General features: G+C 39.6%; 1 protein-coding gene across 2 annotated transcripts in view; it reads left to right on the top strand.

Moving 5' to 3' along the window:
• Positions 1 to 21,912: 21,912 nt before the first annotated feature.
• The window catches only part of FSHR (follicle stimulating hormone receptor), a 165,051-nt gene continuing 160,234 nt past the window's right edge, over positions 21,913 to 26,729 (top strand). For both annotated transcript variants that reach the window (XM_061168816.1, XM_061168815.1), the window contains exon 1: positions 21,913 to 22,064. In XM_061168816.1, coding sequence (XP_061024799.1) covers positions 21,913 to 22,064 — 152 coding nt within the window. The remainder of the gene's footprint in view (positions 22,065 to 26,729) is intronic.

Genomic DNA, 26,729 nt, shown 5'->3' with positions numbered 1-26,729 from the left:
ATTCTATGATTTCTGGGTAGAGAAAAAAGAGCTGACCATAAAATGAAAATATTTTAATAGATTTAAAAAATTTTAATGACTACATTAAGAACTTTCATTTATCAAAAGATTCCAGGAAGAAACTAAAAATACAAGCCATAGCCTGTGAGAAAGAATAGAACAAAGATTATATTTTTAAATGCCTTCAAAAATTCAACAAGAAAAAGGCAAACAACCCCACATAAGAATCTTCAAAAGATATTGACAAGCATTTCCCAGAAGAAGAAAAACAAATGACTAATAAATAGGTGGGGGAAATAGTCACACAAAATAGTAATCAGAGTAATCAAAATAAGAGAATGAAATGTGATTTACAGTCACCAATCTGACAAACATTTTAAAATCTGACAATACCAATTACGACAAAAATGTGGAGCAATGAAGGATCGTACACATAGGATGGAAATTCAAATTAGCGTAACCACTTGGAAGTACTATTGACATCATCTTGTAAAGCTGATGAGCATAACCCTCTGACCCAGAAGTTCCACTCCTAAGAATACCCAAATTATACCCTATAGCAGCACTGTGCAACAGAAATTTAATGCAAGCCACATATATAACTTTTTCCAATAGCCACGTTAAAAATAGTTTTCAAAAAAGGTAAACTTACTCTTAACAATAGATTTAGTATATTTTATTTAACACTATATATCAGTTCAACATGAAACTAATATAAAAAATGTTAACTAGATATTTTACATTTTTCTACTAAATCTTAGGGCATATATCAACTCAGAGTAGCCACATTTCATGTGCTCAATAGCCAGGTGGATAGTGCCTGCCATATTGGACAGCATAACTTAGGGAGTCACGGCAAACATGTACGGCAATGTTTGTGTCGGTGGCAGCCTTGTTCTCAACAGCAAAAACATGGAAACGGTCCAAATACTCATTGACAAGAGAATGGCTAATTTAGTTAGACTGCTCAGATAATGGAATACTATGCGGCAATAAAAATGAATGAACAGCAGCCACAAACACTATGAACAAATCTTAGAAACAAATGCTGAATGAGAAAAGCAAGTTTCAGGGGAATGTATACAGTATAATATCATTTTCATAAAGTCCCAAAGAAAGCAAAACTAGACAATATGTTGTTTCGAGATACATACATATGTGGTAACATTATAAAGGAAAATAAGGGAATAAAAACAAACAAACAGTCAAAGATAGTAGTTACCTCTGAGGGAAGGCAGGGAAATGGAATCAGGAGAATTCACGGTAGTTTCAAAGGTTTAGGTAAATTTTCATTCCTCATGGTGTCTTCATAAGTGGCCCTATTAGTATTCTGATTCACATCTCACATATGGTATATTTATTATTTTGTATGTATTAAATTCTTCATAATAAAATGAGGGGAAACAAATAAAGAGATTGGTCTGGAAAACACCAGATCACTTTGCCTATGGCCATTTCCCTCTTCCCCTTCACACATTTTTCAACATTTCTCTATAGCTGTGGAGAAAGGACGGAATGGCCAGGGTTAATGCATTTAAGTTGCAGTTTAAAAACAAATATTTGTCAAGTGTCAAGCACTGGACTAAAAACTTTATATCCAATATCTTATTTGATTATCACAAAAACAACGGGGTTGGCACTTTTATGGTCCCCATTTCACACATGAGGAAATAAAGCTTAAAGAGATGAAACGACTCACAGATGAAATAAATTGCCCAAAGTCACATGGTCAAGTAGCCAAGACAGGATTTGAACTCAAATCTGATAAATATCAGAGCCTGAGCTCCTAACATGTGATGTCTGGACCGGCTATAACTGCTGGAGCCAGGGGTTAAGATGTCATGAACCTAGATTATGCATAACAAATCACCACTGATTAAATAAATTACTGACACCACTATTTAAGAATTTTCTTTATGCTAGATGCTGGGTACACATCCAGTCTTTAACTTTCACCTTGTTGCTAGATCCTCTTTTGCAGATGAAGAAACTGGGACTCAGAAAGTTACATGATTGACCAAAGGAAGCTCATACATTTAATTAATGGCAGTGCCAGAAAGCAAACCTAAGCTGTGGGTGCTTCCTAAATCTTAATAAATGCTAAAGACATGCAGGTAGGTGGTCATTACGTCAGTGAGTAGAATTTGCAGCTGGGCTGACACTGTGTGAGAGAGATATTATATACTTCCACTTGTGATCATGAAGGCCTTTAAAATGAAAATGACATTTACATGGATCATGGCTATATGTGTAAACCACACCCTTGAGCAGGACATGCCTGAGGCAAGATAGGATGAGCTCCTGTGTTACTTATAAAGGTGGAGGGAGGTAGGAAGGGGAACCATGCCAACAGCAAGATGGCAGGAAGGAAGATGGGTAATGATTCTAAAGATGACCATCCAGTTAATGACAGTGAAGGCAGAGGCAAAGCCTTGGATGGTTTAGGCAGATTTACTTTTTAAAAAGTATGCTTTGAAGCCTGATGCTACATATAGTGAATAATTCATGCTTTCTGGGATCACAGAAGGCTTTGAGATGCTCTAGGAAAAAGAAGGAGGAGGAAAAAAAGCTGTCCGGAGGGGTTTGTGGGTTTGGGAAGAGAGGGGTATGTGTGCTACATGCTAATGCAACTCTAGCCAGGTGTCCGGATCAGCAAATCTTGCTGTAGATCATGTGATAAGGAATCAGGCTGGCTTTCTGTGGGAGTTCAACCAGCTTTGCAAATGATTTTTAAAAAATCATCATACAGTGAATATCCTGCGTGCTCTGCAAGGCTAAAACAGCCCACCTTTTTTCTTCTCCTCCATAATCCTTACAGGTTTCTGCCTCCTTTCTCTCCAGGTCGGCTTAAGCCGTTGGTGTCTACCCCACCTTCCTGCTTTGCAGGACAGTAGCTCTGAGGTATCTGGACCAAATCTGAAAAACTCGTGATCCAAAAACTGCAGGGGGAGTTAGAGTTGGAGGACCCCACTGGATGATCTAATCAGGATTGCTGTTAGGTCTTGGACTCATAGGTATATTTCAACAAACCTCCAGGCACGAAAAGAGAACAATGGTAGAAGATAACTGACACTATGAAATGCTCCCACCAGCCATCTCACAGCCACAGAAAGTCTCTGGTTTCCCTGATTAGGATTTGACGGAACCCACAGAGGATGACAGCCACAGAGGTCCCAGACAACACAATAGGTGAGGCTGGATGTCCCGTGAATGGCCACAACAGACATAATCTGAACAAAATCAAGAACCAAGACCAGAAAAACCATATAATGGGTCACATGCTAGGGGTGACTGTGAGAGCACAGGGCAAGCAGCCACGCTGAGCACATCAAGAAAGTTCTGGAAGCAACAGTCAAAGCAACAACAGGGACTGAACCATGGTTTTCTTCCTCAGAGGTGACCCACACTTTAGGGCTGTTAGAGAGGGTGGGACCTCCAGGTAATAAGGTCTCACCAGACTGACAGCTTCGGCTGCTCCCAGAGATAGTGGTTGCACCAGGCTGCTACTTGGGGGAAAACTACTCCCTCTGGGAGTTACTGAGGCTGCTCCAGCCCAGCACTCCTTAAAAGACGTTGCTCTTGTTGACAGCAATGGCTCCTAGCAGCTACTGCTACAGCAATTCTTATCAGCTTGACTGGCTCTGCCATCCCTTGGGTCCCTCAGACCAAAGTTTAAAAAATAATAACGATGATGATAATGGCTAACATTTCCTAAGCACTTACTATGCGCCCAAGATCATATACTGGGAAGCTATCATTTTGTTTATTCCTCACAATAACCCCATGATGAAGTATTATTATTATACCTTTTTATTAAATCAGGAAAATGAAGCACAATTCAGTTCAATAACATGCTCAAGTTTACTGTTTTTAAGCAACAAAGCATAGATTAGAACCCAGGTCTCCCTGATTACGAATGCTATGCTCTTCACCCCTATAACAATGTCTCCTAAATTTGAAGGATGCACAGACCCCTTTAAAGAAAAATAAAAATCTGGTGCACTTCCAGTATTGACTTAAATTACTTTTATTACAATGTTATTAAAATGTGAATATAAAATTAGCTCTCAACTCATTCTAAAATAATGAAACAAAACCCAAACATATATATTAGAAATATTTAATAACTAAACTATAAGACCCACAACATTCCAATTAAAAACATTAATTCAGTGTGATGAAGGATGTTCTTCTGCTGAAACTAGATTGTCAGTGTGGGTTTTAACAGGAGAAAGATGAGCCTCAGGTCAGGTTCTGCATTTAATACATTTTTTGCATGTATTTTGGCTTCAGTAAATCAGATAATGCCTGTTAGCATAAGTATGTTATTAATTATTTCAAGGCTTTGCTTGCTGGTTCACAATAAATAGACCTCACATGTTTCCAAAAAGCTGCCAACGAACAATCTTCAAGTGTCAATTTTAATTAAGGGTCCTTTGATAACTCTGTAATGGTGTCTTGTTTACTTGAAAAGAGGGTTATGATTGCAGCATTACTGACATTTTCATTGAATAAACCCTGATTGCCAGAAGCAGGTCTCATTTCCTGTGTCTGGCCATGCTTAAAGTGAATGAGTATGGATGGTATGGCTTGTTCAATGATGGGTTCTGTGGTGGCTATCTGTGTAATCAGGGGGAGGGCTGCCCAGGGGTATCCTGTTTTGAGTGTGATGTGCATATAGGCCCTTGCACTCTCTGATGGCTCAGTTCTCCCATTATATTTCTTCCTGTGGTACTTTTATTAGTGCATCAATCTCTGAAGTCATTTGATCTTCACTTAGTCAAAATGAAATTTCTAAAAACAAATGCAAATGTCCACATGGATATTATGTGGCAGTTCTTGGAATGAATGATGTTAAAATAATTCAGAGTATGCCTGTTAATTTATTAGATTATCTTTGAAATGCCACACCGACTTTTAAAACTTCTTTTCTGAGACATTTGCCCATGCGTTCCAGTTTGAGAAACATGGACCAAGGCTGCTGATTTCCCAGCATTCAGTGCACAGAGAGGGGTGCAGCTCCTTGAAGAATTCTCTGCTATTAAAAAACCTTGGTCCTGGGACTTCCCTGGTGGCGCAGTGGTTAAGAATCCGCCTGCCAATGCAGGGGACACAGGTTCAAGCCCTGGTCCGGGAAGCTCCCACATGCCGCGGAGCAACTAAGCCCCTGAACCACAACTACTGAGCCCGCGTGCTGCAACTACTGAAGCCCGTGCACCTAGAGCCCGTGCTCCGCAACAAGAGAAGCCACGGCAATGAGAAGCCCGCGCACCGCAACGAACAGTACCCCTCTGCTTGCCGCAACCAGAGAAAGCCCGCGCGCAGCAATGAAGCCCCAGTCCAGCCAAAAAAAAACCAAAAGAACAAAAACCTGGTCCTAGAGTCACCTTTCTACTGGACCCTAAACCCAGCCCCACATTCCTGTTTCTATATGCCCCACCCTCAGACAAAGAAACTCCTGTTTCCCAGCGCCCAGGTTTCCCCAGGAGAGGTACATCAGTAAGGAAAGCAATGGCCCTGAGCCCTGCACGGACTTGTTATGCTTTTCCTTGTAGGGAGAGAAGCCTCATCACCCTCTTTAGATTGATGAAGAAATTGTAGCAGAAAGAATTGACTGGTCTGACATCACTGAAGGAAGAATCCAGATCCAGAATGTGAACCCATGATTCCTGGGCTCTGGGTTCATGCTGTTCTCATTAAAACACACGAGCTCATCTGACTAATAGACCTGCCCACTTTGCAGCAGCAGGGGACCTCCACATTATTAATATGACTAGAGAGGGAGGAGGGAACACAAGAACAAAGGAAGAATCAAGAGCCATTATGGAGGGGGAGGGGAGGGATGGATAGGGAGTTTGGGGTTAGCAGATGCAAACTATTATATACAGAATGGATAAACAACAAGATCCTACCGTAGAGCACAGGGAACTATATTCAATATCCTGTGATAAACCATAATGGAAAAGAATTTATATATATGTATAAATGAATCAGTTTGCTGTACAGTAGAAATTAACACAGCACTGTGAATCAACTATACTTCAATAAAATAAATTTTTTTAAAAGGAGCCAGTATGCATTTGTATTAAGATATAATACTGGAACCTCTTATTTTACAAATTGCAACAACAACAACAACAATAACAGTACTCCTTATGATGCAGAATTTTAGGTTAACTTCTCTGGCCATTGCCACTTACTCTCTTTGCCATTGGTTTGAGATGCAATTATTAAAGGTAATTTTTTTTTAACATCATAGGACTTTAAAATCCCCCCCCCCCTTTTTTTTTTTTGGCCATGCCATGTTGCTTGCGAGGTCTTAGTTCCCTGACCAGGGATTGAACCCAGCCTCACGGCAGTGAAAACACTGAGTCCTAACCTCTGGACTGCCAGGGAATTCCCTAAAATTCATTTATTAATTCAACAAATACTCATGTAATAGGGTACCCATAAAGACAAACTTTAAATGTTTTCCTTTTATTTTAATGGGAAAACTTCTGTTTGGGTATCGTTAGAATCTTTTGAAACAGACTTCCTTGGTTTGGGAGAAATCAACAGGATAGACCCTTCAGTTACACATAGAAAATGCAGATGTCGATGCCAACAACTGTTCTCAGAGAAAACCGTGGTTTCCCCACAAATGTGAATGCAGATGGCATAGGCTGAAGTTCGCCTATTTTTGATTGCATTTGTTGTAAGGAGACCAGGCTCCTAAAGATTTAGATAACTGTTCTAAAGTAAGATTAATAATTAATATTCCTTAAGTGGTATTATTTAAATGAGAATCTCTCAGACTTGAGGAGATATATTGTCGAAATATATTACAAAGGTAATATCTCAGACTTGAGGAGATATATTGTTGATATATATTACAAAGGTAAACAAAGCATGGCCTCAGCCTTCAAGGTTCTTAAAATCTAGTGGGTGGTCATCCGTGTGTGTATGTTGGGAGGGTGAGGGGGTGATAGGCAGTTTGGGAGGGTTGCCTTTTAACAATAGGAGCTCAAAGTATGAAATGTCATTTCCAGATTTGTAATCTATTTGTATAAAAGGAAAGGATATGATGCCTCAAAATGTTCCTTCTCTGTAACAAGCCCTTGCTAACCTAGAGCAGTGGCTCCTCAGTCACAGCCCCTGGAAGGTAGGAATTGCTCCATGGGGACTGCGGTTCATCCCACTCCTTATAAAGTAAATGAATAGATTTACCAAAAGAAAGAAACAGCATTTTTTTTTAAAACATCAGGAGAAAGCAGAGGAAAAAATGAATCTCTGTGAACTGAATGCCAAAAAGAAGCAAAGACAGTAACATATAATTAACTTCCTCTGCTAATAAGGAAGAGGAAGATTGTACTCTGGGTTTCAGCCTCTGTGGGCTTTTCCTATCAACATGGCAAAGTGGCTTTAACTTCCTCCTTGGGCTTTTCCTATCAACATGGCAAAGTGGCTTTAACTTCCTCCTTGGGTCACCTGGGCTACAACAGAGACTGATGGAGAATCACCCCATTCAGTCTGTCTCGCGAAGAAAGATGATGACTCAGAGAAATCTAAAAATGTGTTTTCTGACTGAAGAGGCAAAAACAAAGCAAGCATCAGATTTAATAAAAGTTATCTCACTTCCCGCCTCTCTCTCGTCATCATCCAAGTTATTGACAAGTTATTGAAAGGTTTGAAATGGCCTACTACTTATAAGAATCAGAATTGACTTCTCTTGAGGGATAGTGGGGGGAGGTGGCTTCTAAGACCTTGATCAGCACATTTTCTCTTATTTGTGGATGAGCTGGGCTCTGTGAACCAGGGAAATTAGCTGATCACTGGGGCTAAGGCTACTTTGTTCCCTTCATTGCCGAAGTTCACTATACACATAATGCAATTTTCTCCAGAGATTCTGTGTCCAGAAAGCTAGTGAAAGAATAATAATACAAATATAACTGGAACTACTCCACCTTATGGTTACCAATAACATATACTTGGTTAAATAAAAAGAATGGGCAATTTCCTGTCCTTCCAATTTCTTTGCAATGTTGACCACTTTCCTCTCTTAATGTCCTCCCCTCCGTTTGCTCCCATTCTTATTATCCTACAACCTCTCTGACCCTTCCTCATCAGCTTCTTTCACAAATTTCTTCCTTCAGCCCATTATATGATGTTCCCTCTTTCTCTCTGGTCCCTCTTCCTCTGCATCAGTGAGCCCAGGTTGTTTTATTACATTTTTGTTTTACTTTGTTCTGATGCAATTGTCTCCTTGGTCCTCTTGCCTTTAGTCTTGCTTCTCTCCAATTCAGCTTCTATATAACTGCCAGAGAAATTTTCCAAAGTAAATCTCCCCAAAGTTTTCCTTGTTTAAAAACACTCCAAGTTTCCCCATTATCCACAAACACAGACTCCTTGGCCAGGCACAAAATGATTTTATAATCTGGCTCCTGCCTAACCTCTCCAAATTTATCTCCCACTACACCTCTCAATGTGTATCGTATGATCCAGAATTATTTGCAGCTCCAAAATGTTCATGCCATCTCTGTGGAGTGCCCTTCCCTTCTTTGCCCGTCCAGCCCCACCTCCAGGTAACCTCCCCTGACCATGCCTGCAGCACTGCCAATCTGTGTGAGACACCACTCCTTTCTGATCTTCCTTTGTGCCCACCACTTGCCTTTATTATAGCATCCTCTCATAGTGGTTTGAATAATATTCAGACAGGAAAACAGGGCCACTATAAGTAGTATGGAAATAAAGGCTTTATTATAGGAGTTAGACTGTATACAAATACGCCAGGAGCTGGGGAAGAGATGATCTGGAAGGGGAAGTCGGAGGGTCAGAAAAAGTCATTAGCCAGGCTCCATGGAGCAAAGGGGTGGCAGCTCAAAGACAAATCCAAGAAGCCACCAAAGTGGGACCACAAAAAGAGAGCTCATAAGGAAGTCTTTGGAAACTGCCCCCCTCTGGGGAAGAAGTTGCCTCTGCACAGCTGTAGGCTTGATGGGTCACCAGCCAAGAACCTGGTAGTGGGCCTGGAGCCACTGCATGAAGACAAGCTGGATGAGGAATGGAAGAGAGATCGGCTGGAGCCCACCAGGTGCCTATGCCTCTGTCCATGGCCATAGTTGACCACAAAGACCTGAGAGCCATGGATTCGGCTTCATTTCTGATGGCCAAACCACATGTAAGGATTTTTTCTTTTGGAAAAGGAGTCAGGCAACGTTTTCCTGGGAAACATAGTTCCCAGATTTGGCCGAGTTGACCTCACATGGTCCAGCACACCTTACCTGTCTGTCTCTACTCTGGACTATGACATCAGAAGACAGGGAGTATGTTTCAATCCATTTTCAACTCTTCAGCATCAAGCACGGGGCCTAAGAGAAACTCAGCAGAGGTCTGGACAATGAATGAAGGGCACTAGTGTAGCTGAGAAGGCTTTTGTGTTCAACCATTCTCAGAGTAGATGGTGGGAATGGTATTAGGCATTCTCGGGAGCAAATCTCTCATGTGATAAGACTGAATTCCAGTGACTAAATAAATATAGAAGGACTCTACTGCGGAAGATAAATTTGATTATCTATATCAACATATGTACTTAAAATGTAGAGAAAATGGGGAAATGGTTTCTAAAATCAAATTGGCTTTTTTCCTTTAATGTTATCAACATCTTCAGTTTTATTGCTTTGCTTTGGTTTTAAGGAGGTCACTCATTTTTTGTTTTCTGTTTTCAGTATTTAGGATACTGACAGTAATGTATAGGGAAGGACTATATTATGCCGACAGATTTATCCTGAGGTTAATTACGTTCTTATCAGAACATCAAAAGAATTTGAAAGTACATCTATTTTTTAAGTCTACTCCAAGAATACCAAAGTTCATACTCATCTGTCCTTCCCTCAGGGAAGGACAAGCACATCTCCATCAAAAATAAAGAGAGAGAAGGGAAAATTCAGAGTTGAGTCTGAATTTTGTGACTTTATTTTAATCCTACTGTACCCTGAAATTCCAAATTATAAACTACCCTTCTGATAAAAACCAATGAACTGTTTAGGGAGATGGAGCCATGTGGGAGAAAAGAGTCACTAAGGGTTTTATTTGGTTGGTACCAAAATTGTGTTATGATATTTCTCTCCTTGTTTCCTCTCCCTGGCTCCTTGCAGGTCAATATTGTGTGCAATAACATGGTCAGAATCACTTGTTTATCTGGTACTATATTTCTGATCTTCTGAAGAATTTGGAGGAAAAAAAGTTTTGAAATAAAATTAATATGTCCAGGTTTCTATTTGACTTTCAGAAGCAAAACTCTAGATCTCTGACTCCAAAAATAATCAACTCCTCCCTACTGTCAGTGCTGTGGGCAGGTTTTATTCCCTCATTCTTAAAATGGAGGATGTGGTCTTACGTCAGGGATAATGTGAAACTGCAGAATAAAAATGGCACATCTTCTTTGCATATAACTCTTACTAAAGACATTTTGACAAATTCTACAGCAAACATGGATATATTGTAAAATAGAATGTAATATTTGCATACATTTATAATATAAAATAAGAGGCTCAAAGCAATGTTGACTTTATTGAGGATCTCTTTGGAAACCCACCCCTCCCCCCATTAGGAGTCGTTTGATGGAAATTATTGAGGAGCCTGGTCTCAGACCAAGCATTATTTGGGGTATTAGTGATGAAAAACACTCATGTTTTAGACAAAGGGAATTTTCTGTCATTCTCGGAAAGATTTAGGACTAGAAGCTACCATCTAAGTGGATACTGTCAAGTTAAGCCTAGAAGCATTTTTACGTTGCTTTATTATCAGACATGATACAAGACGACATGTCATTTGATCAATGATGCTGTCACGAATCAACACCCATTTGTCAGCCCAAAGAGAACAAACGACAAGAGGGTCAGGGATTGAAAAGGGCAGGATCCTGGGCTAGAAGTCCACTGTCACAAGACGTTCCTGGATTTTTTTGGCTTAAAGCCATCTCCCAGTCCGTCCTCCCTCTCTTCCTTCCTCCTTTCTTCCCTCCCTCTCCTCCTCTCCACTCCTCCTCTCCCCTCTTTTGGAGTCCCGGACCAGCAATATGTGATATTTTCCAGATTCTTGCAATGCCTTTGGTTAGCTGACCTATTAAGGGAAACCCCAGCATGCCTTGTTACAGTCCAATTTATAAATTTTAAGCAAAAATGTTCAAAGATCTTCAAGAATAAGAAGTTCTTTAACTCCTGTAAGTTAGAACAGTCCAGATTCATTAAGTTTGGCAGTAAGCAAGAGGTCTCCACATAACAATGTCACGCTGACATGGTAAATCAGAGCTGCTTTGGCCTTGTCCAAGGTGGGTGAAGGTTGAGGGACTTAAGTGGTCCTAATTCATGCCCTAACATCAGACAGAAGATAACATTGCTGTAGTAGAAGAAGCTTACTTCCATTTGGCTGCTCCCTATTCTAAAGATGTTCTTGTCTGAATAATGTAGATCTTATTTCCATGGTAGCTACATCCTTTGATCCAATATCGGTAGGGTGATCATAGCCTTGGGTGCCCAGGATAGCCCTGGCATAATTACTAACAGATTTCCCTTTCACTCTCAAAACTGTCCTAGTTTACATGATAAATTAAATGGTTTCTTTCAAAACCTCACTCTAAAAGCTGCCATTAAAGCTGAGCTATTTCCAGCTGAGAGCCACAAAAATAAAAATAGAACATTAAGGTAGTAGATAAGTTGGCCACAACGTGGTTGGAATGATTCAGCAGGACTATCCCGCAGAAACAAATGAGGGTCCACTGCCTTCCAGGGTCACCAAGGAACAACAGAGGGAGGGGTTCCTCTTCCCTGGAAGGTGGCTGAGCACAGCCCAGCAGAAGTCACTGTGTCAGTCAGCCTGCCTGCCAACCATCGCCAGCCTGCTGCTTCCGGTGCCCCCTCCCAGGCTGCCTTGCTTTCCAAGGCCGTGCTGCACCTAAGCAGAGGTGCTCTGACTTCAGAGGGATACCATTCATATTCCAATTCTAGGCTTACCAGTTACCAGCTGTGTGACCCAGGGCAGATACACTTAACCTTTCTAAGCCTCAGTTTTTCCATCCACAAAATGAGAATAATCAGAGCTGCCTTGTAGCGTTGGTAGAAGGATCAGAGATTATGCAAGTATTTAGCCTGGGGTCTAGTGCAAAGTTAGCACAAAATAAACAGAAGCTGTGTTCTGCATTCTGCACATCTTATATACATGGGACCCTATTTTTATAGGCCCGGCTCCCGTCAATCCTGTGCGTCAGCAATCCCTTGAGAACAGAGTCTCCATTTTCTACCTCAGCTTTGCTCACAGCACCCAAGGTTCCAGAGTGCAAGACACAAAGCAGGGCTTCCATACATTCCTGATCAATTAACCAGTTGCCTCCCAAGCCCAGTGAATCCTGATGGCTAGGTTCTGCCAGCTCCTTCCCTTGCCCTAGAGGGCACTGAGACATCACAGCACCAGGGTTGCCTGAGGTATCGACAGGGAAGGGGACATCATTGTGAGGCAAAGGCCCAGGGCCCTATGTGGAATCAAAATAAACTATCCTCTGAAAGCAGTGAAATTTCACTGCTTCTCTTTTCTTTAACCATGTCCATAAATAATGCAATGTTGGTATTACTTTTCTTCATTCCAAAGAATAGAAACAGAAAATAGACCCTGGGTTTTTAGCCTGCAATGCTGTGTTGCTGGCAACTGACACTCATGCTTTCATAAACAGTGACCCTACTCTGCCATGCTGTTCTTTTGAATATGTCTATATACTGCATATATATATATATCTATATATATATGTATGTATTCATATTTAAAATATTTTGTTTAACTGGGGGTTTGGTGGAGAGGTCTAAGTGGGTGCAGGAAACAGCTAAGTCAGAAAACTGCCAAAACTATTTATCTTCACAGCTATGGAGACTCAGTTCAAAATCAGTGTTTCCTGGAGCACTGCAGCCTACATAGTTTGTAATTAGGTATAAGGCAATACTTTAATTCTTGGTTATATTCCTGTGAAGTAAAGAACATCATATGTTGTATAGTCATGTTGTCATAACCAAACGTTTAAGCTCCTCGAGGCAAGGGGCAGGATCCTAGACTTTGGTACGCACCAATTCCTAGGGTTAAATTTTTGGAAGATAGCAGGTGTAGATTTATATTAATAATGGCTTCACTACAAGCATTCCTGAAAACATTCATTGCCCTTGAATTTTTTATGAAACTTCCCAGGATCAAACCAGTGACTAGATGCAGTCACTACCCTGCTTCCCACCAGCCCCTGCCTGGTGTCGGAACATACGACGCATCTGACCCTTATATCAGTGCACCCGAATTCCCAAGTGTGCTCCCTTTCAATTTCAACTTACTCTGAAGCCTAGAAATGTTGGGGGTCAAAACACTGGCCCAAAGATCATTTGCAATGACTAAGATGTGATTTGCATTCTCCCCATTGTGTTTTTAAAAGAGCCTGAGACATTCCACGCCTATGAGAAATTAAACTAATGCAAGAATTTCAAAATCCACTTTGTTTGTTCAAAAGCAGCACCAATTGGCCATCAGGCTTACAAACAGGCCTCCCCTTCACCTATCATTAGTCTTCATTGTAACATTTTTGTTTTGACCATATACTTCGTTTGTTACCCAATCAATCAAGGACACATCAGGAGGCTACATCATCTCTCTGCGCACAACACGTTGGCCTTGAACTCCCCAAGTCCTGAGTGGGAGAAAGGGTCCAAGAAGGGGAGACAAGGGTCCGTGAAGGTCGGTGTTGCCCCTGGAGTAATGGTGATGACTGGCTCGGACAAGGTCAGGGGCACACAGGGTTAAACGATCATGAGGCCAAGGTTGTTCGCCTACCACCTCACCACATAAACCAAATGGAAAATCGTCATGAAAAAGATTCTCTCCTCCAGTAATGAGCTGTTTACCTTTCCTTTTCATCACAACAGCCACAAGGAGAAGAATAGCACACACTGACACCAGGCTCTGTCACAGTGCTTTCACATGTGAATCCCAGGCTGTCTTCACAACAGCCCTGTAGGTTAAGTGTTTACACTCACATGCTGGAGGAGAAGAAACTGACTTGCAGATGATTAAAAATCTCCAGGGATGCCACAGGAGTGACAGAGTTATGGACAGAGCCCAGGTCTCCCAACTCCAGTGCACTGCTTCTTCCTTTGTTGACCTTAGGAATAGGTAATGCAGATGATCAGTTGTGTGATGTCCTAAAGGATGCTCCTCTGGACCACCACCCCAGCACTCTGAGTACTTTGTCAAAGTGCTTCTCCTCAGCCTCCACTGCTACTGTCCAGTAAACTTACCGTCACCGGGTCAAGCACTAATCACTGGCACCCATCCTGATTCCCTGGTGTAGGACTGTCAGGTGCAGCTGTACAGGTCGTGCACTGCTCAACCCTCAATGAAGAGGGTTCATTAACATTATGGCCTAAATGACTGTCTGTCTCAATATGAAAACATGTGCCAGGTATGACTGGTGGGGCTGGTGTGCTAGGCTCCTATGTAATGCCCTACCAGGTTTACATAATCCCATCTAACTGTTATTAGAAATTATATGATAGAACAGTAAAATGTCTATAAATAAAGCTTAATGTATAAAAAAATAAGTATAATAGGAACTGTAATTAAGATTATAATATTGATAATAAAGTGGATTCAAGGCTGCTACTTGAAAGATTTAGTGTCCAAAGATTATCATGTTTTACTGCATATTCACAAACGATACCTATATGCTCTTGTCATATCACAAGGAATTTTTATTCCTGCCCTAAGTCTCATAGTATACTTCACTAAGGCCACTAATATTATAGCAAGTCTACATTAGATTCACACGAACAACTGAAATTACAGTATAACAATGTATAAAAGGAGAAAAGGAATTTAGTTTTTTTAAATAAATACAAACCTACCAAATACAAATTTCTGAATGGAAAATAAATATCTTTGGTCATTTTAAAACATCATAGTGTTACAATGACCAGCTTACATTATTGTCTTTCTTGGGTTAGCAACACGCTTAGTTAATAATTGAACAAACTACTAAAGGCTGAAAATGAATCTTCAACATTATCATCGTCAGTATCTCTATTAGTTGGCCTAACTGGTACTCTGGAAAACATTAAGAAAAGAAGAAGCAAAAATTACCTAGCATAAACAATGATGTCCTCTCTAAATGCTTAGATACCTGCAGTAAATATTGGCAGAAGTGGCTGCAATTATTTCCCCCTGTGTGCACGTCACTTTGCCATGTGCCTTTGTGTTCCTCTCACCGAGGGGGAGCCTGTTTCCCAGCCCTTGAATCTGATCTAGCCTTGTGACTTGGCATGACCAATAGATTGCAACAGAAGTTATCTCCATCAATAGGACAGCTTTCTGCCCAATCAGCAGACACACAGATGTTCTCCCAGTGACCCCAGAGACCCTATCTTTACATGACTACCGTGAAATGAAAAGAAAATTGGTTTGGAAATTAATTTTTCAGATTTATAAGCCACTTCAAATTTCCAACCTGTGACAAACTTTCCTAGGTGAAGAATTGCACATAGTTGTGTGAGACCATCAGAGTCCACAGAATAAAAGCCACCAGAAGAAACTGCATTTAGTCCTCCACTCCAGTGGTGCAGACAGGCTACCTCATCTCTGAGATTCAAGATCTTTGTGATCTGACAAACTTTAACTTATGAAATCAGGAAGCTAAAAGGGACCCTGATTTCCTAAGAGATAGATTCCTAAGAACACATTCTTAAGACAACAACCATAATCATAATCATCGTCACCTGATGCTTACATTGTTCTTAATCTCTCAGAAATCTACAGGGAAGTCTGAGCAACCTGATGGCAGTGCCGAATACAAGGTGTCCTCTGATGCAAGGAAGAACTGGCAAATGACCTCAAAAGAAAGCTCTTCTTGAAATAGAATAAGTAAAAGAAAAGGCAAGGGAAGCTAATGACAGGATAAAAAGAATGATGAGGGTTTGGTGGGAGATATACAGGGGCAGAAAAAGATCTGTATCCCACATAATTTTTCAGACTAAACACTCAGTAATAAGGCATTTAATTCAGGTTTAACACCACTAATCTCCTGGTAAGCTCATTTAGAGCCTCATTTTCCACGTATTAGATTCCCTTTTATGTTAGAGAAGGGTTTTTCCCTTCAGTATCCAATATCAGAGCCAAACATTGCTGCCACAATTGCTATGCCCAATTCTCTGATCATGGTAAGAGTAGCCATTTCTCTTCATTTGAGAAGGCTGCAAATCCAAATAGCTGCTTCTGAGAGTATGTCTATGTATTCACACCCTACAACACTTCCCATGCAGCCAGGCTCTCATAAAGCTCACAGAACTCATGATGATGTTAAACAACCCCAAACAACACTTTAGGCTTCGGCCCCTGAGATATAGCAACCCATGTTGGAGATTATTCTAAAGTGAAGATCCAGATAAACTATCACACACTCAAAGCTACGTCAGGTAAGGAATGGCTTGAAGGAATCGGGGATCATCTAAACAAGTAAAAAGATGATTCAAGAGGTACAAAATAGCCAGTGATGTGCTAGAACCAGCTCTAACCAACTCATAAGAGCAGATAGACAAATGTTGAGGAATTTAGCAAGCTGGTTGACATCACATTGGTAGCTTGATATGAGCTATGGCAGGAGAATTTACACCATGGAAGTTAACAAACACTATAAACAAGGACTTTTTTCCCTGGAAAGGTGATTGTTAAACATTTACCAGCATTTCCCTGAAAATAGCTGTCTTCCATTATTTTGAGGCTTATCTTTGTAAAGGATTATATTTGGTCATAAGCAAAGCTTCTCAAAGCTTTCCAATGCAGTATTGACAAAGGCAAATGAGAATACAAACTCCTTGGAGATCCAGTAACATGTCCAAAGTGGCAGAGGATCTAAGCAAATATTGAACATATAAAATAATGAAGATATATAATAATGACAGAACTAAAATATTGGACAGCAAAAAAATACGTTTTATCTAGCCAGTGAGTAGGCTTAAAAGTTTAAAGTCCATGCATCTTTCAGGAAGGGATTTTAAATACTGATAAAATTAAACTTTTTAAATAAAAGGTATAAGTTAAAGTATGAGGTAAAAATTTCAGAGTAACCATTAAAATTAATAAGGAGAGTCTATAACATCCAAAATGGTAGATGGAACAAAATAGAATAAGAAAACAAAACAAAGCAATAAAAGAGACAAACACACAAAATTCAACAAATAAAAGACAAAAAAGGGAAAAAAATGGAGCATGTAAAATTAGAACAAAGTAGAAAGCAAGCTGCATGGCAGAAAAAAAGCATCCATATGGATCAATAATCAGAATAAATGTAAATTATTAAGGTCATCTGTTAAAAGAGATTTGTATTAAAACAAAAAATTCAGCTAAGTGGTTATAAAATTCTACCAGTGGTTATAAAAGACATGCCTAAAACATAAAGGCACAGAAAGGTTGAAAGCACAAAGGTAGAAAAAATTATACTAGAAAAATATTTATCAAATGAAAAGGTGGTATCTCTATGTTAATATCGGACAGATAGATTTTTAAGATAAAAGACAATACTATGTGTACAGTAAGATGCTACAAAATTAGAGAAGGTTTAATTCACCATGTATATATTCCATTCTAAATGTGTATGCCCCAAGTATCATTTATATGTGAAGAAAAATATAGGGACAACTTGTGTCATTCTGATCATGTGAAATTTCAACAGAAATCCCTTCATTAGTTTAATCAAAACTTAAAATGTTAGTAAATATTGATATATAGACAATTTTAGGAAAATAATAATATACTGGGTTTATGGGACAAATATAGAGCCTGTCACAAGTAAATAGAGAATGCCGATCCTTCTCAAGCTCACATTGAATATTTACAAAAATTAACTGTACTAAGCCATAAAACACATAACATATTTGGGGGGAAAATCAATAGCACATTCTCTGACCATTATGCAATTTAAATTAGAGGTCAATAACAAAGAGATAAATTTAAATATCTGTATTTTGTAGATTTCAAAACTGTACATCTCAATTATCTGGGAGTTAAAGAAGAAATCATAATGGAAAATTGAGAAATACTTAGGACTTAGCTATAATGGAAAATTTACCCATCAATATTTATGGGATAGAGCTAAGGCAAAGACTACAGGGAAATTTACAGATTAAGTATGTGTGTATATATATATACTTATATGTAAGTATACATATATATATTAGAAAGGAGGAAGGGCTGAAAAACGAATGAACTGACACCCAAATAAGAGGTTTCAAAAAAAAAAAAAACAGAGCAAAAAGAAAACAGATGAGAAAACAATGGGAAAAATTGTGGAAAAGGAAAATAAAGATAGAATATGATTGGCAAAGGCAGAAGTCAGTCCATGAGAGGACAATTAAATAGAAAAAAATTTGGCAAGGTTGGCTAATATGAAGAAAATGGACAGAAATAAAGAACACTAGGAATAGTTTTTAAAAGATTTAAAAAGAGAATACTAAAAATCTTGATCACAATACATTTAAAAACTTGAATGAAATGGAAAATTCCTAGAAAACTTATAGTGTAAAATTTAAGAAATAGGAAGATTGAATAGCCCAATAACAATTAAAGAAGTTGAACGAATATTTTTAAATCTACACACACACACACACCATAAGACCAGGCTTGGATGGTTTACAGGCAAGTAAATCCATACTTTCAAGGAATAGATTATTCTAATCTGAAACAGTTTTTTCCTAAGAGCAAAATAAGAGGGATTATGGCCCAACTCAGTCTGTGAGGTAAATACACCCATGATACCAAATCATATAAGGACAACAAGAGAAAGGAAAATTAGAAATTACATTACTCATTACTAAATTACAAATTGCTTATGAACACAGATGCCAAAATTCTAAATAAAATACTAGGAAGTCAAATCTCTCGGCATATAAAATAACAGTAACTTATAACCAAGTCTGTTAATCCTAGGAATATGAGGAGTTTAATAGTATAAAATTATCATTGTAACTCAGCAAATTAATAGGTTAGGGGTAAAACAAATGCAGAAAAGGCATTTGATGATATTCATTTCTATTCGTGGTAAGAAAAAAATTCTTAGAAAACTTTTCTACGATCTTTAACCTGATATCTAACCTAGTAGGCATCAAAAGCCTCTAACAAATATCATTTTAAAGGTGAAAAATTAGAAAACATTTTCTCTAAAATCAGGAACATGACAAGAATGCTCATCATAACTTCTACTCATCATTGCACTGGGTATCCCAACCAGAGAAGAAAAAGAAAGGAAGAGAGAGAGAGAGAGAAAGAGACAGAGAGAAGGAAGAGAGAATGAGGGAGGGAGAGGGGGAGGGAAGGAGAGGGAGAGGGAAGAAGGAGGGAAGGAGAGGGAGAGGGAAGAAGGAGGAAGGAAGGAATTAGAAAAGAAGAAATTTTCTTACCACATGTCAAGACGATTTTAAAGTTCTAGTAATTAAGACAGTATAGCATTGGTGCATGTAAAAAGGACGATGGGCTATATAAAAAAGAGCTTAAACGCAAACCTATGCAAAATAGTAGTTACTTGAGATGTGATAATTTTACAAATGAGAGGAAAAAAAGAAGGTCTATTCAAAAAGTGGTTCTGGGAAAATTGTTTATCCATGTGGATAAAAACCATATGCCATTGAATAAAACCGAAATTGAGTTCCCGACACATACCACACATAAATATTAATACCTAATAAATTAAAGACTTAAATGTGCAGAGTAAAACGATAAAAGTTTTAGAAGAAAACATAGGAGAATATTTTTATGGCCTCAGAATAAAGAAAGATCACAGGAGAATGAAAACATAAATGGTAGTATACTTATATAATGGAATATTACACAGTAGTGAAATTTTACAAACTACAGCTACATATAGAAATACGGATGGTCCTTTAAAATGTCATAGTGTAAAATAGCAAGTAACCAAAAACTAGTTAAGAGTAATACAATTTGTATAAAACTCAAAAACAAGCAAAATTAAGCAATATACTGTTTGGAGATGCATACTTTGGTAATAAAATTAATTTTAAAAAACAAAGGACTAATAAACACAAAATTCAGATTAAGGGTCACTTCTAGGCATAGGAACATGAGACGGATAAAGGAGAAACAACTACATAGATGCAATGTTGTTGGCATCTATTTCTTCAGTCTACAACTGTTTTATTATTTTGCTTAATAATTTACATTTACGTTATATATGTCATCTGTCAATTGTGAAGAGGACATAGTTTTAAAATCAAAATCTCAGTTAAAAAAAATTTCCGCTCATTATATGAGGACTAATTTAGTTATAACTAGAGCTCTCCAACACCTCAGTGGGGATTTGTGGGGTAGGTGTGTGGGTGAGAAGTTCAACTGGTAATGAGTTTTTTGGTCAGTGGAGTTATTCAAACAGAGGTAAGTCAACCCCTTTAAATCAATGTGGATATTTTAAAGTAAACTTAAGTCTTAGTTAATTTATTGAATTAAGACCCTTCCACATTTGAAAGACTATGACTCCATGCATCAATTGGTGAATGAAATAATTTAACTGTTCATGTTAGCCAAAACTGCTGGCATATAGAGTCTATATAGATACTGCCTTGATCTTTCAGTCCTGGAGTTAGAATGAATCAGTTGCTCCCAGAAGAAGCCAGGGAACAACTTCACCCTAAAAGTCACTTGCTTCTGTTTTTCCCTTAATGATTATTTACTCCATTCATCATATGTCATTATTCCTTGACGAGGTAGTGGAGAGGAAGAAAGGAGTGGGATCAATATATACTGCTTAGCATTTTCACATAACTCAATTTTATGCAACTAATTACTTAAAGATAGTGTTGAAACTAATTTTAGCAAGTAATAAGCTTTAGGCAGGATCTTAGAGAATATTCTGCCTTTTAAACTTCATAGGTTCTGGAGTTAAAAGTTGAAGGTCCCTTTACTGACAGTGTGGCCAAACGTTCCTCAGATCCTCGCCATCTCCTTGATGGCGAGTGTCAACAAAAGCGCCACGATCGTCACCTACAGAGAACATTTAAAACTAAGTTAAAAGCATAGATTAAATAAATTCATTTGTGCCAGCTTCCGAAAGGCAAAGGCAATCTTCAGAGCCCGGAAATGAGAGAAGCCAGAAAGGGTATGTCATAGAGAGTGGACAGCTGGCATCTACTAAACCCCCCTGAAAACACAGCCCATTCCGTAGGTCACTCAGATGAGTCAGTTATCTCTGTGGACTCCCCTCTCAGAAGTGCCTTCTACCTAACACGATCTACCTGGGGCTCACTAACCCACTGCCTGTTTTCTGAGCAACACCATTTTTGGTTAGCAATTCCAGCGAGGAAGAGGATCAATGAGCACAACCCAGAAGTTCTGGTTTTATGTCAAGTGGACTGGAGGAAGACGTTGAGGTCAAGACTGGAAACAGGTCCCTGCCCTTCACCCAGCGACACTCTTAGTGATGTTTCACATTCCAGATTGTGTCTCTTTTGGAGAAAGTCAAAGTCAGTGACCAGTCATGTCACTGGTTTGAGAAAAAAATAGTGACCAGCAAGGACATTTCTACAGTCAAATTAATATAAACTATTCCAGACATGCATCAAGGTTCTATTTGCTGTCTTCCTTGGGTCAGGGTGTAATAAACTCAATCAAGAAAGATAAGGGAGTAACTTATCTTGCTTCCCCTAAAATCAATGCTAGCACACAGGAATTTTGCTATTTGTCTGGAAGTGACCGAAGGGTGGGGGGGGGGGAAGCATCCCTGGGTGGGTCACGTGACCCTACCAGCTCCCAAGGCAGATCTCTTCTCACAAGGGCTCAGTGGGGAGCCTCTGAAACCTGTGCAGGTTTTTCTCTGCAGACGCAGGAAGAAAGCAGGTGGATGGATAAATAAACATGGCCTTGCTCCTGGTGGCCTTGCTCACATTCCTGAGCTTGGGCTCAGGATGTCATCATCGGATCTGTCACTGCTCTAACAGGGTTTTCCTCTGCCAGGAGAGCAAGGTGACAGAGATTCCCTCCGACCTCCCCAGGAATGCGGTTGAACTGTGAGTATCAGAGACAGCGGGAATGACAGCGTGGCCGGTATTTGTGTGTTGCGTGCTATTATTATTTTCACATTGGACTGATAACTGTTGAGCTAAAATATTTCTGCCCTGACCAAAGGCTTAAATAAAACAAACTCCCCCGGCCCAACACTCCTGCCCTGCGGTTCTCTAAGGATCGTAGTGAGATTTTGTCTCAGAATTGTCGGGGAAGGGCAGCACGGAGACCCAAATCCAAAAGCAAAAGAAGAGTTTTTCATTGTTTTCAACACTTTTGCTCTTGGGTGCCATAGACTCTTTGGTGAAACCAGAAAAATAAAACTAAGAAAAATCAGAAACCTAGAAGAGTTAGGACTGGAGGGAGAAAGATGCCTTTGATTTAAGTGGAAAGCTCAGTGTCTTTCCTGAGGACACTGAATTCAAGAAGGCAAGAGTCACTGCTGCTTTGGAGGCACCAGCAAGTAATCCCTGAACTGAGACTCTGCTTCCTTGGGAAAAAGGAATTGTAAGGGAGGGAAGGGGTGTGAAAAAAGGAAGAAAGAAAAGAAAAAGGGAGGCAGAGAGGGATGGAGAGAGATAGGATAATCTTTCATACCCCTGGGAAAATGTGATCCCCAACTTTAGATTTTTACTGAACTATTTTAATAGGAAGTAGACAGACTCTAAGAATTGGACAAGATCTTAGACATCATTTCACTATCTCTTTATTTTGCAATTGAGGAATCTGGGGTCTGGAGAGTAAAGAGAATTGCCCAAACTCTCACAATGAGTTGAGGCAGAGCCAAAACTAGAAAGCAGGCCTTTTGACGCACAGCCCACTGTTCTTCCCGTAAAGTCGCATGTCTACTGCATTAGAGCAAGAGGAAGGCAGGACTGTTTAATTGTCCAATTACTATTGATATTTCCCCCGAGAACTGGCAAGTGGTGGCTGAGAGATTGTAGATATCCTCAGTGGTTTTATCCCAAGGATTTTAAACAGAAGCTGCTATTCTGGAACCCTGTTTTAATCTTGGTTCCCCAAAGCTATGCATGACTCTTATGTTACTGCAGAAGGTGGTCATCTTTTTGTTTACCAATTACCATATCTACACTCAAACACGATGGTGTTGCACTTCAGATTTTCGTTCAGGGATAAATGGCCGCAAGACTGACTTGGTTCTGGCTTGCTCCTTTTTCCCTTGACATCACAAGCCCTCCATTCCTACCCAAAGGCAGCTGCAGCGGCAGGGAAAATAAGTGACCAACTCCGTGTTTTGGCTGAACCACCTCAGATGGACAGCTACTCCTGATTATAAGGAAGAACGCACCTATGAACCGTCTGCTTTGTTAGATGATCATAAACACAGGAGAAAGCCGGTGTACCTGAGCTCCTGTAAGAAGTCACCTGTTCCTAAGTGACTTTGAACAATTACTTAACCTCTTTTGAGCCTTAGGTTCCTAACTTCTAGAGGGTTTAATACGACCTGCTTAGTCGGATGGTTGTGAACGCTAAATGATACAGCCCTCCAACACACACATACGATTTCTACCTCTCCTGGCCCTTCTCTTTTTTCAGTGTTTCCCCATGGGCCAAGCAGGGCCAACCAGTCGCTAAAGCAGACAGCCTCTAACAAGACTTAATTTTAGGGTGATACTCCTCTATCCAAAACTCCCTTCTGTGCTAGGCTGTCTGCTTTCTGGTATCTCTTTACTAGAAGAGAGAATTTTTTTCATTCTGCATAGAACAACAGGGAGTAGCCAGATGTGAGCCGCAGTCTGTGGAATGCCCACTTCTGATTTGGACTATAGCTGAGAGTGGCTAAATATTTCTGGCTTCAGTAGGGTTTAGGCAGCCTGAGACAACATAGCACCGTGAATAAAGTACTCAACTAGGTGAGCAGGGTCAGGAATGGAGGGAATTCTCAGGTCACATTCACAGGTGGGCCTTTAACTGATTATGACAAGTCAGAGATGGAAGAGTGTGGACTCCGGATCGCAAGAGACCTGGGTTCTAACCCAGACTATGACATTGCTTTTTGTTCTATCACGTGGGCTCTTGGCTGTATCATGGAAATTGCAATGTGTACCTTTTTCAGAGTTGCTGTGAGGATTAAATGGAGTATTAAAACATCCAGCACAATGCCTCGCAAGTGGCAGGGGAGGGGGTGATTGTTGTTGCTATCGTCATCTGTAAAATACTAGAGAAAAAAACACCACAGAGGGCATTCAGGATGATCAAATGAATCAGTAGGAATGAGAATGCTTTGAAAAATTGATGTAAAGCTCTTCATAACTCTGAGATAGTTTATAGCAACCCACTGATTTAAGAACAATCTCCTCCTCCTCCCAGTGGCTGGAGCACTCCCTCTCCGTGCACTTACTTTCTGAGTAAGAAAATGTGTTCCTTTAGGCTTTCAATATTTTCCAAGAACTCAAGGAGCAGGTTTCATCCTGACCATGGGCAAAGGATTTTTGATTTCAGACTTAACTTAGAAACTCAGCTTTACCTGCAGGCAGTCAATGAATCTAGAAAGGACCCTTTCATCTTGCTTAATTCTTCCTGGAGTTAGAATTTCTAAGAAGAATGTGAACACCCATTCAAAACTTGAAATTTTAAGTCTAAGTGACTGTGTGGATACAGATATCTTTTTCTCCAGCAGGGTCAGATGACCACAATACTAGAAGAAAAGACTCCACTGATGGCCGTTCTTGGCAAAGGGAGATCTGTACTGAGATTACATTATAGGCTGCCTGTGTTGACCCCTCTCCTCACAGCAAGTTCCTGTATCTCATTGCCATCTCAATTGACCAGCAGTTACTTCTAATTATCTAATTATATTTTTCCCTTTTATTTTCTTCCTTTGCTATATATTCCTTGTTTTGCTGTTTTGGTTTAGATCACTAGCCATATCCCATAACCATAGATTATTGTTTAGCTAGGAACTAGTTTAGTCTTTCCTTAGTAGGTCCTTCGTTCAGAGGGATGTAACAGTATTACGAGCCAAAAGGAAAGCCTTTCGCTATGCCAATAAGGCTCTGTGATCTCCAAGAGGAAAATAGATTTTTTGATGCTTGCAAACAATTTCAATTGTGGAATTTTTTCTTTAAGAGCGTCTTCCAGGATTAATATTCTGAGAACAGTTTGAGAAAGGCTGGTTCGAAGTTGGTCTATCCAACCCCAGCCACCAGTACAGATCCCCTGTAAAGTCTGCACTGCAGCCCAGATCCCCTGACTCCCAATACAGTGCTCAATAACAGCTAAAGATGGACCTTTGGCTGATTTTCATTGCTTTATGCCTGACAAGCAACTATTTAAGACCACCATGTGTCCTCATGAAGGAGATGGTTCTGAACTATAGACTAAAGCCACAACAGAACTAGGTGTTACTCTTTCAGAGGTGTAGAAAGGGATGGATTACAAAACTACTAAAGCCACAGTTGGCGTCTTCATTTGTTGAATATTGATAATTCAATTCACCTCATCATGTAGGTTTCATGTTTCCAATTGCCCACATCTAATCAGTTTTACAAACTCCCTTCATACTGATACAATAAGTAATTCTTTTTTTTCATTGCCATTATCTTTGTTTGGGATCTGAACATCTAAAGCCTGGATTAAATAATTATGTCTTAATCTACCTCCTTGCTACCAATCTCTCTCTTCTCCAAACCAGCCTGAACACCATCATTCTAGGTTTCTCCATAAAACACCACTGCCACCATGTTATGATTCCCCAGTTCAAAATCATTCCGTGGCTCATCTTTCTGACTTTACCTCTCACCTTTCACCGACAGGAGCCATCTACTCCACCAGGCTGATAAAGACTTGCTCTCAAGTTCACACTTGCTTATGTAATCTTCAATTTCTTCTTTGTCTCTTGAAATCCAACCTACTTATCATAAGCTTACTCAAATGTTGCTTCCCTGACCATTACATTTTCATTTAATCTGAATCCCGGTGCAGTTCATTTTATAATCTTGCTTTGCCCTTAATTTTTCATATGTATCTTATTTCCTCAACTGAAGTGAAAATTTCCTTTCTACTCCTTATTGTGCCTGGCTCAATGCAATGTAGGTTCTGGGGCCTCGATTACATGTAGAACAAATGGTACAATAAATAAGGGGAAATTGCATCTATTTATTTGCTCCGCTCCTCAGTATCGAAGAAAAGATTCTTATAAAAGATGATTATTGCTCTCCCTGCGGTGAACTACTATAGGATTTGATAGTTTCCTTGTTTTCTTCGCTTTTTTATGTGTTTGTTTTAAAAAAAATGCCTGTATATCATTCTGGAATCCATTAATTTATTCAGAAAGAGAGATACATAGACCAGAAACGAAGTCTACTAAGTTAAAAGCTGAATATTCTATATTTTAGGCACGCCACTCAGTTCTCTGGACTTAATAATACCTGCCTCTCTATTTCTAAAAAGAATACTGAAAGGATGAGTGAAATTACCTAAACAAAATCACTTTAAACCAGACAAAAATGTTCAAAGAAATATAATTTTTGCCAATTAAGGTCAAATTCCAAACCCTGAATGTTAGGTTTCTTGTGTTTCCCAGATGTGCTTTGATTATTGTAGTCTGCCTGGATATTAAAACCAAACACCCACTGTGCAGATTGCTCTGGGTGACCATATCTGGAGACTCTTACTGTCTTGTTTAGATATTTCTTTGAAAGAAACAA

This window comes from Eubalaena glacialis, chromosome 14 (genome assembly GCF_028564815.1).
Source record: "Eubalaena glacialis isolate mEubGla1 chromosome 14, mEubGla1.1.hap2.+ XY, whole genome shotgun sequence".
Classification (NCBI taxonomy): domain Eukaryota; kingdom Metazoa; phylum Chordata; class Mammalia; order Artiodactyla; family Balaenidae; genus Eubalaena; species Eubalaena glacialis.
The sequence above is the reverse complement of the archived record's forward strand: the minus strand, read 5'-3'. Positions and strand labels throughout refer to the sequence as shown.